Genomic DNA, 19,244 nt, shown 5'->3' on the forward strand with positions numbered 1-19,244 from the left:
CCAAATCTCCCATTTGATTTTTGAGTGAATTTTTATTAGTGTACTACTTATAGAAGTGAATTTTAAACTCAAATGCATCCTTCGTAAACTGCATCTCATTAGTAACCTTCCACTATTCTAATCTATACAGATCTTTTTCGATCTTTTTTTCCGTATATGTTGAACTGCTTAGTCTCCCACCTCACTAGGTATAGTGGCATGTGGGCATCCCCATTTCAAAAAACATTAAGAAAAAGTTTCTCCCTCCTATATTATCTCTAGCCTTCTGGGCCAACCAGTTCATTTATGAATATTGCATTTTGAAGTCTTAATGATTCCGTTCAAGTCACAACCACGGACATAAATAAAAACTCCTAGCTCTGCCTCATTTCCTATGCATGGTTAATTCGCAGGCAATAATGTGCAGGTGCAACTTCTGTGTGTTGGCCTAATTGACCCTTTCCCTTCTTGATCAAAGGCAATTTCCCTGAGAAATTACCAACTGTTTCCACCTGCAGTTGCTCATGCATGCAGGTGGCAATCCAGCGGGGGCTTTATAGCCCCATCCCCAGATTATCCCATGGTTCAGAATCAAAATTAGGTAAAGTCATGTGCTCAGGAATATGGCTCTTTGGAGGATATCTCTTTCTCATCGAGGGAGTCCGACTGAAGAAAAATGAACACTGAAAAAGGATGGAGTAACCCACCTGAGGCAGGACCTGATAGCATCCTGGGAGGTCAGCATCATTGACAAGCTGGATCGTTTTCTCGTATGGGTACTTGAGGAAGCAGTGCCCGAAGTCTACCTCTCTATTAACCACCTGGAGCTTAGGTACAATACACCTGCCCGAAGGAAGGAGCCCATTAAGAAATTCAAAAGGATGGAGGGACAGCTTGTTTACGTGTGGAGAATGCAGAGTCCCAAGTTAAAACACATTTGTCACTGCCACACAGGCGTGTTCCTATAATAACGACATTAATCATTTTCAAACCTTCTCTCCTGTCATCCCTCCCCCTTAGCCCTCAGTCACCACTTTTTAATCAAAAGAGGCCTAGAAGGAGGATTCCTTAACGACTGCCTTGTGTGGGTAATGACGAACATGTCCACGGTTGTTCATATCTGGCCTTTCTTTGGCAAGGGACCCCCACGGTGCAAGTTCCTTAGGGCAGTGGATCTGTTTCCATGACAAACAGGGCCAATGCCACCAGCATGGGGTCCTAACAAGCTGTGACACTTTGGACCCGTCAGAGTCCCCTGAGGACTAGCAACAGCTCACACCATCTAAATAATGGTAATAATTCTAATTCCTATGCAGAACAGCTGCCTTGAATCAGCAGGCTCAGGCAGCTGCGCGACCCAGAACTGGCACTGTGACAGTGGTGCTCACTATGCGGGGGGGGGGGGGGGGGGGAGAGGGAGAAGGGGATGGGTTTTACTTTGTGTCTGTTAAGTCTCGAAGTCTGCCCTGCTCTGCCACACAGGAAGTAAAATAGTGGGGAGTGCTGGCTTTGAATCAGTCAGAGCCAGGTTCAAATACGGACCTACCGTACCAAGTACGACCTTGAGCAGCTTGCCTCCTTCGAGTCCCATTTTGCTCATAGGTAAAATAAAGGTTATCAACCCTAGGGGTGGGCATTAGTATCATTAACTCTTAGGGAAACAGAGGAGATAGCGTGAATGAAGGGTATGGCCCGGGGCTATGTGATGGCTCAGTAAGAGGACTGCCCTGTGGGTGGCGGAGGCTGTGGGCAGCCTGGCTCACTCTCTGGGAGAATTATTTCAGGGAGCACGTTTGAAAAGCAGCTCTTCTGCAGAGAGTCTTTGAGCGGTTCTCACAGATGGCACCGAAAGTAGTGACATGAAAAGGAGTTTGGTTGACCCCAAACTTTGGGTTTTAGCACAAAATGAGTGTTCATTTTTAGCCAGAATGGAAGTTGTCAGTTGACCCAGTGACTTCTGTAAAGCTACTCCTTTACTACCTGAAACTCTGTGGTTAAGAGGATTTAGTATTTGACTTGGTCACAAAGTAGACATAGTAGGAAATACACAGCTTCCTAAACCCCCCATCCCCTTTTTTAAAATTCAGAATTTCCTCCTGACAGCTGCAGGGGAAAGGGGGCTGGAAAGGATCAGAATAAATCTGCGTAGGAAAGAAATGTTAAGACCAGACAAAAAGCCAAACTTGGGGAGAGAGAGGACAACACAGAAGTTTTCACTGTTTTTAAACAAACAAATAATTACTTAGGTCTCTGGAGGGAATACTAAGCAGATTACGGCAAGAACCTGACCTTGAAGTTCTAGGGCTGTCCTTTGACTTCATTCAAGCCCAAGACACAGAAAAATGGTGCCAGTTATGATGGTCCTGCCAGCCGGCACATCTGGACCTTCTTAAAGGTGCGTCTTCCTGAGATTCATGAAAGTCCTAAATTCTAGGGATTGGTGCAGTGTCAGCTTTACCAAGTATCCTTCTCTGTTTCCTTCAGATTGTCAGTTCATACACACACTCTCAAGACCCAGATCTGGACACCCGTTTGCTTTGGCAAGAACATGGCCTGTGATCTTATTTAGGATAACTGGCACCATCAGTAGGTGACACACCACTCTCTGAAAGACCGCAGCTTAGTTAAGGAGACACAGTCAACAAACGGCAGAGCCAGGATCTCAACCTGCCTCCAGAGCCCACTGCTGCCTTTATTAAAAAAGAGAGATGTGGAGTTCCCGTTGTGGCTCAGTGGTTAGCGAATCCGACTAGGAACCATGAGGTTGCGGGTTCGATCCCTGGCCTCGCTCAGTGGGTTAAGGATCCGCCATTGCCGCGAGCTGTGGTGTAGGTTGCAGACGCGGCTCAGATCTGGTGTTGCTGTGGCTGTGGTGTAGGCCGGCGGCTGCAGCTCCAATTTGACCCCTGGCCTGGGAACCTCCATATGCCACGGGAGCAGCCCAAGAAATGGCAAAAAGACCAAAAAAAAAAAAAAAAAAAAAGAGAGAGAGATGAGGTCATGGTTCTGAGGAGTTCACAATAAGGGTGAGGGCCTCATTTTGGGGCCACCTACAGCCTACCTTAGAAGTCATAGCGACACTGTCCTGGAACAGGATTTTCCATGGTGGGGCTATGAGCACCACTCTTCCTGCTGCACGCCTCTGAAGTACTACCTTTAAAGGTTAAAAAATAAAAACCACCCCCTGTTCACCTCTTTCTGCTAAAACCTATTCAGTTAGACACTCGGAACATCAGATCCGTTAGAGAGCACAATTATTCTAAATGCTGCAAAACACACACGTCCTGCTTCTTATCTCCACCAAAGGTGTGTTTGCTGTTCTAAAACCTTGTCACCTGAATACCAGATTCAGCTTCCCTTCCCAGGAAAGCAGAACAAACTCTGTGTGAACTGGCTGCAGGGGTGCTGCCTTCCTGAGAGACAGCCCATTACCGGGGGCTCAGGGGGAGACTGGGGGACTGAAAGCAGTGAGTAGCTACCTCGCTGTAATTAGCAGTGCCAGCACTTCTTCCCCGATGCCCTCCACGTCCACCACCAGGGCCAGCTCATATTCCTGCACAGTGTTGGAGCATAAGGTCACCTGGAAAGAAAAAGGTGAAAAGCTGCTCTTGTGAAAGGCCAGCTCTCCCTCTGGCACAGGGGAGACGAGGGCTGAGTGCGGACTGCATTGATGCATGCGGCTTTTAGGCACTTTATCAGGGGATGTATGGCATTTCACATTTTGAGTTAAATAAGTTACATTTTGGGGTCAGGGCATGCTGAGATTTTTCAAAGGCCCGGTTAGAAATGACCACCTGGCTTTTGGTACAACAGCTTTGGTGATTTCCGAGGGGTGGTATCAAAGGAGCCGTATAACCGCATGAAGGGAAACAAGGCCCTGAAGGAGAGGCAACGCCGAACAAACTTTAATTTAAACTGTTCCTTACGCCTCCAGGCTACATAAATTATGAAGAGTCAACACACCGATAAAACATTACAGCTAGATTTCTATTACGGCAGTATAAAGGAAACGTGGCGTAAGAAATCAATTGGATAGTGTTTTGTTTTCTAAACCAAAATCTTGCCCTTCCTTTCCACGCCCCATATTCACAATTAGAGCAGAAAACAGGAAGTTCCAAAGAAAGGCCAATCCAAGGACAGCATCTGGCCAGTATATTTTACTATATATATATATATATACATTTAATTACTCAATGAATTTTATTACATTTGTAGTTGTACAACATTCATCACAACCAAATTTTATAGCATTTCCACGCCAAAACCTCAGTGCCTATTTTTATTTACTGTTGTGAAACCTTACATTTTGGCTTTTGAAGCCTTGCTACAATTTTTAATTGCACTGGAAGAGATACTTGTTAGTGTAGAAAACAGCTTCTGGCATAGGTGATGGCCTTTCTATCTATAAATTATGTATCAGGACTAATTAAAAATTTTTTTGGCTGGAAAGGGAATTGTTGGATGCAAATTTGAATTCACACAGACGTGGTTAAAGTGCAGATCAGGAGGGAAAATTGGGACTTGGAGAAAACTTTTCCAAACACAAAGGAAAAATAAAGAGGGAGTCAACGACCATGAAAGGAAAACCTGTCAGATTTGGAGAAGCGGCTGCCCCACGTGCAGAGATGCCTGGAGTGACTCCAGCCCTTGTTTATGTCTCTGAGCTCGGGTGAGAACAAGTGCTTCTGACAGACGGCTGCTAGATAGATGCTCTGTCTTCTGAAACCTTCCTGTACCACCTGGGAGAAGCCTCCCAAAGTAGGGAATGGTAGGTGATATATAAGCCAAGCATAACCAAGTGAAAAATAAACTCATTGCAGCTGCACTTCTTCCTGGGCCGGTCACACTTAGCAACTGCTATGATCTGAATGTGTCCCTACCCCTGTCCCCAAATTGATAGGCTGGAATCCTAACCCCCAATGTGATGGTATCAGGAAGTGACAAGGTCATGAGGGTGGAGCCCTCGGGACTAGGATGTGTGCCCTTATAAAAGAGGCCCTTGTCCCTTCACCATGTGAAGTCCTAAGTACCGATGAGTTCTTAAATATCGTCATATCAGTACTGGTGGGTGTATGTTAATACACCCACCATAGAGCAGAGGTTTCAGCAGAAATTGCTAGAATTCACTGTTCTAGTAAAGGCACTGCATTTAGATTGATGGAGACCCGGTGGAGCAGTGTCAGCTCTTTTCCCACTATATTTGTATGGGGCTTCTTTTGCCGCAGTACTTTCTTTCCTTGTAGACCCACTTCTCTGTATGAATTAGAGTCACTTCCTCCCATTGACAATGGGCATTTAAAGCAAACCCTAGACACGGTCCCAATAACCACCGAACAGTTCAGCTGCTTGGCCACATGTTTGGAAGGCTGTGTACTTTACCTTGATAGCAGCAAATCCTTGGGAGCGAATGGTGCCACAGCTAGGGGTGATGGTGAATTCTTGGGGTCTCATTACAGGTGCTTCGGCCTTGTTCCAAGATGATGTTTTCTTGTCTAAGTAGTGCTCACAACTTGAAATGCTTTTATGGCCAATGCCATCCCCAGGGATACGCAGTTTGAACGTCATGGGGACTAAGGAGGTATTATTGAGGGAACATATCAGGGTATGAGGAAACCCTAGAAAACAAAATGTAAGGAGAGAAATAAAAGCTCCACAAGAGCGTCCCTTTAACTCCAACCTCCCCTCAAACTGCCAAACCTCATAAATGAATTAGCGTGCAATTCATCATGACTTAACTCCAGTTTCTGCTCTATATTGTTTTCAGTTGCATAATCAATAGATACATTTCACCTACTCATGCATGCATGCATTCATTCATTCAATGAATACTTATTATGCATTTGCTATGTTACAACAACAGACGTGAAACAAGCATCCAGGTCCCTCTGTAGAGGCAGTCTCTAAATTAGTTTGCTAAATAATCTTCTAGGAGCCCTTTTTGCATTTAACTTTTGCATAGAAATACAGATATCCCCCCCCCCAAAGAATAGAATCATATTTGCTCTTCTTATTTGCCCACGTGTGAAAGAAGAAGGCTGTGCAGTTTTGCCCGCTGTGTGACCCAGAGCCTGCCAAGGCATTATATAACTCATTCTAGACTCGTCTAAGGCTCATGCTCCCAGGGTCGATGACACAAAATCGAAGAATAGCCTCTCCGGAGAGAGACTTTACGATCTGTTTTTGAGCCAGCCAGAGACTAACATAACACATCAGCTTTTCCCTTCCTTAGACAAAGCTGCCTTTTAATGTTATTTCTAGCCCTCCTACCTTCAATTCAGGGAGACCGTGTTCCTTTCCTAAGAGATGTGGATCCTGCTTGCCCGGTAAGCAATAAACTGAACTGATTTTGGACCCCCTAGGTGGCCATTATATCTGCTATCATTTTCAGAACAAGAATGATCTACAACCATAACAGAACAAATATGCATATTTGTACTGGATGCAAACACTTTCTACGTTGACCCCTGCGATAAAACACAACTGGTCTCCTGAAGTAACTGCTGCCTTGCTGATGGGGGTGTTATGAACGGAGCTCCCCATGTCTGAGCCTTTGTTTACAGATTAGGACTACTGCATCCTTTGCAATTTCATACCTATCAGTGCATTTGGAAGAGTCTTTTTTTTTTTTTTTTAATGGAAAAAGCAGTCTGAAAGATTACTCTTGGAAATTCTAGAGGTATTGCTAGAAAGTCAGTTTCACAATCACGTAATTGCTACATTTGCTACATTTGACTTTTTGGAACTTTCCCAACAATGACTAGCAAACTACAGACCCATTATTCTACCTGACCATTTATGGAATAAACACACTTCAAGTGGAGGGTATTATTATGGAAGTGGATCCTATAAAGATTCAGATGGATCTTTCCAAACCATTGCCCAGACTACTTCCCCAAAGCTAGGAGTTTTTCCCAAGAATAAAGCCAAGTACAACCTCCTAGCTAGAACAATTCCTTGTACAGTTTTATCTGTAATATTCCGTGTTGCTTCTCAAGAAGCCTGAGTAAAAGGGATATTGTTTACTAAAGACTGAAGTATCATTAACACCAATGTTATTCCTGGGTTTCTGGTTGCACCAAATCCTCATTAACGACTACTCTATAGTCCACCTTTAGTACTTTATGGTAAAGACCTCTAGTCTCCCTTCTTTAGCATCTAATATGTAAAAAGCAACAATAACATTTATGGGCCTTTTCTAGGAATAATTAACAACAGGCTTGGTCAGAATGCCTCAAAGACTCACAGAAGTACCTTCATACCCCTCCCAGTACTTAAATCATCACTTAAAATATGATAGTCTGCATGCTGTACAGCAGAAATGGACACAACTCTGTAAATCAACTATACTCTAATACAAAACAAATTAATTTAAAAAATAAAAGACGACAGTCTCAAGAAGTTTGATTCTCGTTCAATGTGTGTATTTTCATGTGACCTGGAAAGCCCCTAAGAGGAAACTTGAGGAAACTAGGAATAAAGGATCTCAAGGCCGCAAGGAAAAGTTTTAGTTCTGATGAAAGGAGGTACATTATTTAAAATATTATCTCTCTACTAAGAAAGGACCCTTAGCTAAGGAGAGTGTTAAATTGATTCAGCAATACCCAAGACCAAAAATTAAATTACAACTGATGAATTTTGGGGGATTCATGGGATATTTCAGACAATGGATTCTCAATTTTTCTTGTTAAATAAAAATCTCCACAAAGCAAAGTGAAATGTGTTGGGAAACCATTGTGCAAAACAGGTGGTACTTTTGTAGCTGTCTATAGAAACAATTCACAATATGGGAGATCAATAAGCACATTTGCATATTCCATTTGAACAGAAAAAATTCAGACCTAGAAAACAAACATTACCTAAAATGGGGTCCTCTGTTTGCTTCAATGGTCTCTGGCACACCAACTACGATGTGCCCCAAAGTCTGAGCTGGTCTTTGACAAAAATCTTATATTACATCAAAAAGAGATGAGATAATCTCTAAATAAGAGTGGATGGAAAAATTCCTCCTCTGTAGCTGGGGATGTGGCTGACTCCTGCTTACATCCTGCTATCACACTGCAGGAAAACTGTGCACCGAGTTGTGGGTCTAAATCATACTCCAGAAGACCTAGCAAATGTAGATGGGCTGTGCTTAAATCATACACTTAAAATATGGTTTTGGGGTTTTGTTTTTTTTTTGTTTTTTGTGTGTTTTTTTTTGGTCTTTTGTCTTTTTAGAGCCACCCCCATGGCATATGGAGGTTCCCAGGCTAGGGGTCTAATCGGAACTATAACTGCCAGCCTACGCCACAGCCACAGCAATGCCAGATCCAAGCCATGTCTGTGACCTACACCACAGCTCAGAGCAATGCTGGATCCTTAACCCACTGAGCAAGGCCAGGGGTTGAACCCGCAACCTCATGGTTCCTAGTTGGATTCGTTTCTGCTGCGCCATGACAGGAACTCCAGTTTTGGTTGGTTTATTTGTTTTGGGTTTTTTTTTTTTTTTTTGTCTTTTTAGGTCTGCATCTGTGGCACATGGATGTTACCAGGCTAGGGGTCGAATCAGTGCTCTAGCTGCCTGCCTACACCACAGCCACAGCGACACGGAATCTGAGCTGCGTCTGCAAGCTACACCATAGCTCACAGCAACGCAGGATCCTTAACCCACTAAGCAAGTCCTGGGATTGAACCTGCATCCTCATGGATACTAGTCACGTTTGTTACTGCTGAGCCACGATGGGAACTCCTAAAATATGTTCTTGCAATTGTCTGTAAATTCTTAGATGGATTTGAACCCTCCTATACAGAAAGGCTAATGCCATAAATGTGACTAAGACTCTGTTCGCTATAAATTTCCCGCCTGGGGAATACCAGCCTTACATAGAAGAGTTATAAAGAATCTTACAATGTTATAACTATTTGATAAAAAATTTCATAATCCACAATCCTTGGGAAATGGAGAACATAAAAATATCAATATTTATCTTAAACTGACCAAGTTCTCTGAGGCTCTTGGAGTTCTTTGGTGAAGAGTTTTACCTTTAGTTCTAATGCCCATCAGATCAAGTTAGCATCCTCTGGAACTCATGGACAATTCACTTTAAGAAATAATGACTAGAAGATCCACAAGATTAAAGTCTTTTATCAATCTGAATCAAGCTTGCTTCATACAGACATAGCTAAACAGAACCAACCGATGTCCGGTTAAGAACCAACTCACCTATAAGTTCAAGAAGCCTTCCCTGAAAATTTACCCTCAAAAGCTTTCCCTTCTTTCAACCTCAAAAGTGAAAAAAATATATCAAATAGTCTTTAGAGCCTTCTAACAACTGACCCTGCAGTTAATTAAGAGGTGAACCTTTGGGTAAAAAGATACCCAAAGAAAATGAACTGGCTGAAGACACAAAGAAAACTACTCTTACTGGAGATTTGAGATGGAAGTTTGCTAAAAAACAAAAACAAACAAAAACCTTCCCGAAGTTGATGCCCTTCAGCAATACGCTGCTCTCCCAAGCTCCTCGGAACAAGCAGACTCTACATGAAGTAGAAAGATTCTGCCCAAGAGTGATGAAAGAGGACTTTGCGATGTGCCTGGCATTATTGATTCTCATGTTTTCCTTATATACTCTTGTTCCTTATCATTCTGTCATATTATTCTCTATTTACTATCTTAAGGTTATAGCAATTCGGATATCCCGTTATGTTTCCTTTATTGTTAATGATAACTTGTTCAGGTCTAGACTTTGCTCATGCCTATTATAATCTCTTCTGCCAATCTTTCTATGATTATGATAATTAGGCTTTGCCCCTGATTCTACTTAACAGAATCCTCAGGTAAATTTAAATACTCCTTCTTTAGTAAAATATTGCTAGTTACACCTGGCCAAGAAAGAGACACCTATCATATATATATATATATATATATATATATATATATATATATATATATGGTTTTTTTTTGTCTTTTTGCCATTTCTTGGGCCGCTCCCTCAGCATATGGAGGTTCCCAGGCTAGGGGTCTAATCAGAGCTGTAGCTGCCAGCCTACGCCAGAGCCACAGCCACGCGAAACCCAAGCTGCGTCTGCGACCTACACCACAGCTCATGGCAATGCCAGATCCTTAACCCACTGAGCAAGGCCAGGGATCGAACCCGCAACCTCATAGTTCCTAGTTGGATTTGTTAACCACTGAGCCATGATGGAAACTCCCCATGTATATTTTTTTGATGCTTATATTTATTTATCCCAATACCTCTGCCTTCACTCTATAACTTCTCTGTTCATATTATCCAATGGTCAAGTTCACTGAGCACCTGATGCTTCCAAATTCCTTATTCTCATTCAGCACATTCTTGTTCCTCCCGAAAAATAGTGAATTTGCAGATACTTATCCTGTCCCTTTTGGTCTATCACCTGACATACAGGTTATTACTTGGTCCATTTTATTCTTTGAGCAATCTGAGGAGATATCAAAGCCTCAGTGTTCCTTCAGGGACAATCACCACCAAAACTCTATAATTTAACTCTCTCATGATACTGTAACTTCAGTCAAACTAATTAACTTTTAGATATGTCATACAATATCCAATCCTACCACCAAAATCTTTAGTCATACTTAAAAATTTTTTATACCAAAAGTACTATTACCTCTCATCTACTTTATGGTATTTATAATATCCTAACAGCATCAATACCAACAGACCTGGATGCCAAATCTAGATCTTCATCTCTAAGCAAGAAAATACCATGTCTACATCCTAGCTTATAATAGGTACCTCTTCAGGAATGAGATTTAGTGTCAATACAGGGACAATATTATCAACTTTAGTTAGCTTGATGTACTCCCTAGCCCTACCACAGTCTCTGCAAACCTTTAACTCCACACAATGTATGTATCACCCTGAAATGACTAAAAAGTTCTGCAATTTCTGGCTAGGTCCCATAACCGTCAATTTCTCCTTTGCATCTGAAACTAACTGTATGCATCTCTATTGGTATTTCATTCCATATGCCATGGGTGCAACCATAATACAAAAAAAAAAAAAGACTATACAAAATAGAGAAGAGTTTTCAACTTGGAGAGATAAAAAACCTGCATTAAACCCATCACCAAGTTCACTTTGTGTGTGTGTGTGTGTGTGTGTGTGTGTGTGTGTGTGTGTGTGTGTCTTTTTTGGGCAGTACATGTAGCATATAGAGGTTCCCAAGCTAGGGATCGAATTGGAGCTGTAGCTGCTCCAGCCTACACCACAGCCACAGCAATGCAGGATCCAGCCACTTCTGCGACCTACACCACAGCTCATGGCAACACCAGATCCTGAACCCACTGAGCGAGGCCAGGGATTGAACACGTGTCCTCATGGATACTAGTCAGGTTTGTTAACTGCGGAGCCACGATGGGAAATCCACCAAGTTTACTTTAAATTTGAGGGCATCTCTATGAAAAGGTTGCTGTGTAGCCAAAGTGGTAAATCGGATTCTGCATATAAACAGAGAATGTTCAGAATGTTCAGATAGTGGACTGAAGCATAAAGCTTTCTGTTGTTCCAATGCTGGAAGTGGGGGGACAGCCACTTCCCAGCGCCCAGGACATGGTTACAACGTTCATCTAAAACTAAGAAATGGCACCAAAATGCTGCAGATGAAGAAAAATTCTGGACCCTCTCAGCTAGTACCTACACAAACTGGTAAGAGAAGTTCTTTGTAAATCTTCCTCCTCCCCTGTAGAGAGCAAAGTAATTCTTCTCAATTTCTAATTTAGAATGGAAAAGTACTCACCAAAGGAAACATCACCAAAATGCAGAGCAGGGACATTAAAATGGAAGGTAGGTCCAATGACACAGCCCCTGGAAGCAGGAATAAAAGGGCATGGAAAAAGAATTCAGTGAATTCAAGGGAACAATCAAGAACTGAGAAGAGGGTAAGCACTGAAAACCTTATTTTGGCGTTAAATCAATGATAGATCAAATGGTACTTCTATTTTTAGTTTTCTGAGGCATCTCCATACTGCTTTCCACAGTGGTTGCACCAATTTACAATCCCACCAACAGTGTACTAGGGTTCCTTTTTCTCCACACCCTCTCCAGCACTTATTGTTTGTAGACTTTTGGATGATGGCCATTCTGGCTGGTGTAAGGTGGTACCTCATAGTGGTTTTGATTTGCATTTCTCTAATAAGGAGTGATGTTGAACATCTTTTCATGTGTTTTTTGGCCATCTGCATGTCTTCTTTGGAGAACTGTCTCTTTAGATCTTCTGCCCATTTTTTGATGGGGTTGTTTTTTTGGTATTGAGCTACAGAAGGTGTTTATAAATTTTGGAGATTAATTCCTTGTCAGTTGATTCATTTGCAGAGATTTTCTCCCATTCTGTGGGTTGTCTTTTCATGTTGTTTAGGGTTTCTTTTGTTGTGGAGAAACTTTTAAGTTTAATTAGGCACCATTCGTTATTTTTGTTTTTTCTGTCATTTCTCTAAGAGGTGGATCTGAGAAGATGTTGCTGTCATTTATCTCAGAGAGTGTTTGGCCTATGTTTTCTTCTAAGAGTTTTATAGTGTCTGGTCTTATATCTAGGTCTTTAATCCATTTGGAGTCTACCATTTGATCCAGCAATCCCACTCCCAGGCATCTACCCAGAGAAAACCACGACTCGCAAAGACACATGTACTCCAATGTTTATTGCAGCACTATTTACAATATCCAAAACATAGTAACAACCTAAATGTCCATCGACAGAGGAGTGGATCCAGAAGATGTGGTACATATACACAATGGAATATTACTCAGCCATTAAAAACGAAATACCAGCATTTTTCGCAACATGGATGGACCTAGAAACTATCATGCTAAGTGAAGTCAGCCATACAATGAGACACCAACATCAAATGCTTTCACTGGCATGTGGAATCTGAAAAAAGTATAGACTGAACTTCTTTGCAGAACAGATGCTGACTCACAGACATTGAAAAACTTATGGTCTCTGGAGGAGACAGTTTGGGGGGTGGGGGGATGTGCTTGGGCTGTGGGATGGAAATCCTATGAAATCAGATTGTTATGATTATTATACAACTACAGATGTGATAAATTCATTTGAATAATAAAATAAAATAAAATAAAACATCACACACACAAAAAAATGATAGCATCACCTTTGACTTAAAGAAACTATGAAATGATGGTCTGTCACAATGGTTCTTAGAATTATTAACTCTTAAACTGTTGAGTTTTAGCAAATGATGCTGTAGGTAACTTATCACCATATTTCTACTGGTGATGAGCTAGAACAGACACATCACTGAACTAATGGCACAAAATGTTAATGAGGATGAGACACATAACATAAAAAGTTATTAACACAGGCGGAGTTCCCGTTGTGGCTCAACGGAAACAAATCTGACTAGCATCCATGGCAGGTTCAATTCCTAGCCTCGTGCTCAATGGGTTAAGGATCTGGCATTGTCGTGAGCTGGGGTGTAGGTCACAGATGCGGTTCGGATCCCATATTGCTGTGGCTGTGGTATAGGCTGGCAGCTGTAGCTCCCACTGCACCCCTAGCCTGGGAACCTCCATATGCTGTGGGTGCAGCCCTAAAAACACCAAAAAAAAAAAATAGAGAACATAAAAATGTAATTACTCAGGCAAGGAAAAAAAAACTATAGGTCTCATCATATGATAAACATGAAAGACTATCAATTTTACCAGTATTCCTTACCCCATACTTTGATAAAACTGTTCTAATCCAGTTCCTACCAGCAACTAACGATGATCTTAGCCATCACTTTATCACTGTAGACCCCAGCTTCTTTTCCTAATGGATACAACATAAGACCAGGTGTTCCCACTGTGGCACAGTGGGTTAAGAATCCAACTGCAGTGGCATGGGTCACTGCCAAGGTGCGGGTTTTGATCCCCAGCCTGGCACAGTGGGTTAAAGGATCTGGTATTGCCACAGCTGCAGGGTAGGTCATAGCTGTGGCTCAGATTCAATCCCTGGGTCGAGAACTTCCCTATGCTGTGGATTCAGTCATAAAAATTAAAAAATAAAAGACTGGAATAGTGATCTTAAAGACTTTTTTTTTTACGTATATACATATAATGATTTTTTTTCCATTATAGCTGGTTTACAGTGTTCTGCCAATTTTCTGGTGACCCAGTTACCCATACATGTATACATTATTTTTTCTCCCATTATCATGCTCCATCATAAGTGACTAGACATAGTTCCCAGTGCTACACAGCAGGATTTCATTGCTGATCCATTCCAAAGGCAATAGTCTGCATCTATTAATCCCAAGCACCCCATCCATCCCAATCCCTCCCCCTTTCCCTTGGCAACCACAAGTCTATTCTCCAAGTCCATGAGTTTCTTTTCTGTGGAAAGGTTCATTTGTGCCATATATTAGATTCCAGATATAAGTGTTATCATATGGTATTTGTCTTTCTCTTTCTGACTTACTTTACTCAGGATGACAGTCTAGTTCCATCCATGTTGCTGCAAATGGCATTCATTTTTTCTTTTTTATGGCTGAGTAATATTCCATTGTGTATATATACCACATCTTCCTAATGCAGTCATCTGTCAATGGACATTTGGGTTGTTTCCATGTTTTGGCTATTGTGAATACTGCTGCAATGAACATGTGGGTGCATGTCTTTTTCAAGGACTCTTTAACAGTTTTTGGTCTGCTTCTCTCTCAGGGCAAGGCTCATGATTTTGCAGTGATGCTCTAGTTAAAATAAATAAGATTCTACAGCTTCTAGCTGACTTCAGGTGTGGTAGATAACGTAATGGTCACCAACGACATCTACATAATAAGCCCCAGAATCTGTAAATATATTAGATTACTTGGCATAGGGTAATGAAGGTAGCAGAAGGAATTAAGGTTGTAACTAACTGATCTTAAGACAAGGAGATTGGCCTGAATTATCAAGGTGGGCTCAATGTAATCACAATAGTCTTTAAAAATAGAAGATGAAGGCATGGAATTCCCATTGCGGCTCAGCAGGTTGAGAACCCAACTAGTATCCATGAGGATGTGGGTTCAATCCTTGGCCTCATCCAGAGGGTTAAGGATCCAGTGTTGCCATGAGCTGTGGTGTAGGTTCCAGATGAGGCTTAGATCTGGCGTGGCTGTTGCTGTGGTGTAGGCTAGTAGCTGCAGCTCCAATTCGACCCCTATCCTCGGAATTTTCATATGCTGTGGGTGCGGCCCTAAAGAAAAAAAGAAGATGATGATGATGATGAAGTAAGAATGAGGTCAGGTGAGAAGGACTCAACCAGCTTTTGCTGGATTTGAAGATAGAGAAGGGGGACCATGAGCCAAAGACTGTGGGCAGCTTCAAAAAGCTGAATAAGGTCAGAGAACAAATTCTCCCCTAGAACTTCCAGAAAGAAACCCAGCCCTGCCAACACCTTTATTTTAGCCCAGTAAGACCTGTGTTGGACTTTAGAGCTAGAGAACTCTAAAATAATAAATCTCTATTGTTTTAAGCTACTAAGTGTGTGGTAATTTGCTACAGCAGCAATAGAAGAGTAAAATAATAGATATTTGTTTATTCTTGTCTTTCTCCATGTTCCATGTCCTTAGAATCTCTAGACCAAAGGTTAGAACTGAAAGCATTCCCCATCTCTGGGCCATGCTTTTAAAAGTTATGGACATACAGAAACCAGAAACCCCACTAAGCCTGGGTCTTCTAATTCACCCCGAACCAGATGTTGGTGGTGGAGGTGTGTCACACCGTGCGCTGAATGCACTTGGTGCCCTAGTGATACTTCCAGCGACCACAGATCTGACTACAATGTGGTAGAGCAGCCGTTGCAAGCCTAGGAGGAGCGATGACAAAAAGACTCCGTGCTGCAAGTTTCAGTCCTAAAAACCTTTCCTATTTCATGCTAATGATCTAAAAGGGTTTCAAGAGAATTGGCTGGTACTCAGCAAGGAATTAGGATCCAGCGGAGAACGAAGTACGCAGGCCTGCAGATGAGATACTTGACTTGTAAAAGAAGTTTTGGGGGGCCAGAACAATAAGAAGATCAAAAGCGTGTGACGTGACTAAAAGGCTTTAAAAAAAAAAAAGATCACAAAATTGTGCAAAGCAGTTGTTTAATCAGTGCAGAAGTAGGAAAAAAACCACTAGAGTTAAACCATATTTGTTCAAAGGCACATATAACTAAGGGAACTGCAGCTGAATACCATCTGGACATAGATAGGGTCACAGTCATTCTAACAGGGATTCTGAATATTAGGACAGTTTCTGCCAAAATGGTACCCTCCATCAGTGCAATGATCTGTTAAAATTAGAATTTTAAAGACTAAGAGATAGAGTCATTGAATTATTATGCTACATTACATAAAATAGGCTGAATGCAAAATTTATCTCTGGTATAGCTAAACTTTATAAAGTTATGGAAGTTCCCATTGTAGCTCAGCAGTAACAAGTCCGACTAGTATCCATGAGGATGTGGGTTCAATCCCTGGCCTCGCTCAGTGGATTAAGGATCTGGTGTTGCCGTGAGCTGTGGTGTAGGTCACAGACGCGGCTCAGATCCTGCGTTGCTGTGGCTGTGGCTGTGGCTGGCAGCTGCAGCTCCAATTCATCCCCTGGCCTGGGAACTTTCATATGCTGTACCTGAGAATCTAAAAAGGAAAAAAAAAACTTTATAAAGTTACGTATGCAAAAATAGGAGGGAACAAAACTGCTCATGGATAAGTTTAAAAAATCACATTAACTTTACCGTGTTGTTTATTCACCCTTAAAAACCCCTTAAAATATGGGGGTTACTCCTCCAGCCACGTGACAGCCATATGTCATGTGGCTGGAGGAGTAAAGAGAAATAGTAAAATGTAACAATCATTCTGATCTTTCAAGGCATATTACCCAAAATTATATGCTATTGAGGACAAAACAGCACCTGGTAGTAAAAGATAAGAAATAAAGTTCCAGAATCCACAATATTAAGTTTATAGACAGTTCTTGGGCTACGAGGCCCAAGAAAGTATTCCTGGTAAAGTCATATGTAAAAAGCTGGGAATAAACAATAAATTATACATGTATTTCACCCTTTATCATTAGACATTTATTTATGACACTAGATATTTACCAAGTTTTCAAAATTGTTGTTTCTGGTGCTAGAACACTTTCGGACAAATGCAGTTTAGACAAGAATATTTCTCTTAGCAATTTGTGATTAGTTTTAGGATGAACAGGAGACATTGCTTCCACAGTCAGATATTCCTTTCCTTTGAAAGAGACCGGGAATGAACAACCAAAATAAGAAAGTGGCACGGGAGTTTGGGTGAATGGCAAGGTACAGAGGATAAAATAAGAGGCTTAACCTCTAGAGAGCACTTAGGAATATTAACTAGTTCAGGTTTACTTGTGAGTAGGTTCCCGGAAGATTCCTAAATCCCAATATATACAGGACACCTTAACCTATTCAGACATTGCTAATGATATGCACTACTAGTTTAGGATTTTTAGAAAAGATCAGAGATTTAAAAAATTCACCCAGGAAATGATGAAACTATTATTCAATATTACAGGATCCCGTAAATTAAAAAAAAAAGTCTCATTGAAATATAATTCACATGCTACACAATTCACCCACTGAGAGAGTATAAATTAACAGGTTTTGTATGTTCACCTGTATGTGCCGACACCATCGCAGTGAACTGCAGAACACCCTCATCATCTCAAAAAGAAACGCCACGCCCTTTAACCATCGCCCTCCATCCCTCATCTTGACCTCCAGCCCTAAGCACCACTAACCTACTTCTTATCTATATATGGATTTTCTTACTCTGGACATTTCATATAAATGGAATCATACAATACATGGCTTTTTGTGTCTGGCTCCTTTCACTTGGCATCGTGTTTTCAAGGATTCATTCATTGTACCATGTTGTAGCATGTATATCCTTCATTCTTTTTTAGAGTCTTAAAAACATTCCATCATATGGATATACCACATTTCTTCTCTCTCTCTCTTTTTTTTTTTAATGGCCGCACCTACGGCATATGGACATTCTCAAGTCTACGGGATGAATCAGAGCTGCAGCTGCCAGCCTATGCCACAATCATAGCAATGCCAGATCCGAGCTGCATCTGCGATCTCCACTGCAGCCTGCAGCAATGCCGGATCCTTAACCCACTGAGCAAGGCCAGGGATCAAACCCACATCCTCATGTATACTAGCCAGGTTCTTAACCTGTTGAGCCACAACAGGAACTCCAGGATATACCACATTTTGCTTATCCATCCATCAGTTGGCAGGCATTTGGATTATTTCTGTTTTGACTCCTATGAATAATGCTGTCATAAACATTCACATCCAAGTTTCGATGGATTTATATTTTCATTCCTCTTGGGTATGTATCTAGGAATGGAATGGCTGGGTCATAAGGTAACTCAATATTGACCTGTTTGAAAAGATGTCAAACTGTTTTCCAAAGTGGGTGCATATTTTACACTCCCACCACCAGTGTATGAAGGTGTTGATTTCTCCACATTCTCTGCAACACTTGTTATTTTCCACTTTAAAAATTATAGCCAACCACATGGATGTGAAGAGTATTTCACTGTGGTTTTGATTTGCGTCTCTCTGATGATTAATGATGTTGAGAGTCTTTTCTCGTGTTATTGATCATTTGTATATCCTCTTTAGAGAAAAGCCAGCTCAGATGCTTTGTCCATTTCTTAACTGCCTTTTTATTATTGAGTTGTAAGTATTCTTTATATATCTCAGATATACATCCATTTTCAGATATGATTTACAAATACTTTCTCCCGTTCTGTAGTTTGTCTTTTTCCCTTTCTTAATTCTATCCTTTGAAACTCAAATATTTTTTTTTGTCTTTTTTTGCTATTTCTTGGGCCGCTCCCGCGGCATATGGAGGTTCCCAGGCTAGGGGTTGAATTGGAGCTGCAGCCACCGGCCTACGCCAGAGCCACAGCAACTCGGGATCCGAGCCGAGACTGTAACCTACACCACAGCTCACGGCAACGCCGGATCCTTAACCCACTAAGCAAGGGCAGGGACCGAACCCACAACCTCATGGTTCCTACTCGGATTCGTTAACCACTGCGCCACGACAGGAACTCCTGAAACTCAAAAATTTAAAATTTTGACAGTCTTATTTTTTTCTTTGCTTGCTTATGCTTAGATATCATATTTAAGAAACCTTTGCCTAATCTAAGATCACACATATTTACACCTGTGTTTTCCTTTAAAGGTTTCCTTTAATCGATTTTATATATGATGTGAGGCAGAGAGTCCAAATTTAT

At 41.5% G+C, this 19,244-nt stretch overlaps 1 protein-coding gene across 1 annotated transcript in view; it reads right to left on the reverse strand.

The window, feature by feature from the left end:
- HYDIN (HYDIN axonemal central pair apparatus protein) overlaps positions 1 to 19,244 on the reverse strand; it is a 367,185-nt gene that overhangs the window by 194,654 nt on the left and 153,287 nt on the right. The window contains exons 13-16 of the mRNA XM_047789543.1: positions 11,740 to 11,807; positions 5,359 to 5,594; positions 3,459 to 3,559; positions 687 to 822 (exon numbers count right to left, since the gene is read on the reverse strand). Of these exons, the coding sequence (XP_047645499.1) occupies positions 687 to 822; positions 3,459 to 3,559; positions 5,359 to 5,594; positions 11,740 to 11,807 (541 nt within the window). The remainder of the gene's footprint in view (positions 1 to 686; positions 823 to 3,458; positions 3,560 to 5,358; positions 5,595 to 11,739; positions 11,808 to 19,244) is intronic.

The sequence above is a fragment of the Phacochoerus africanus genome, chromosome 8, assembly GCF_016906955.1.
Source record: "Phacochoerus africanus isolate WHEZ1 chromosome 8, ROS_Pafr_v1, whole genome shotgun sequence".
Lineage (NCBI taxonomy): Eukaryota > Metazoa > Chordata > Mammalia > Artiodactyla > Suidae > Phacochoerus > Phacochoerus africanus.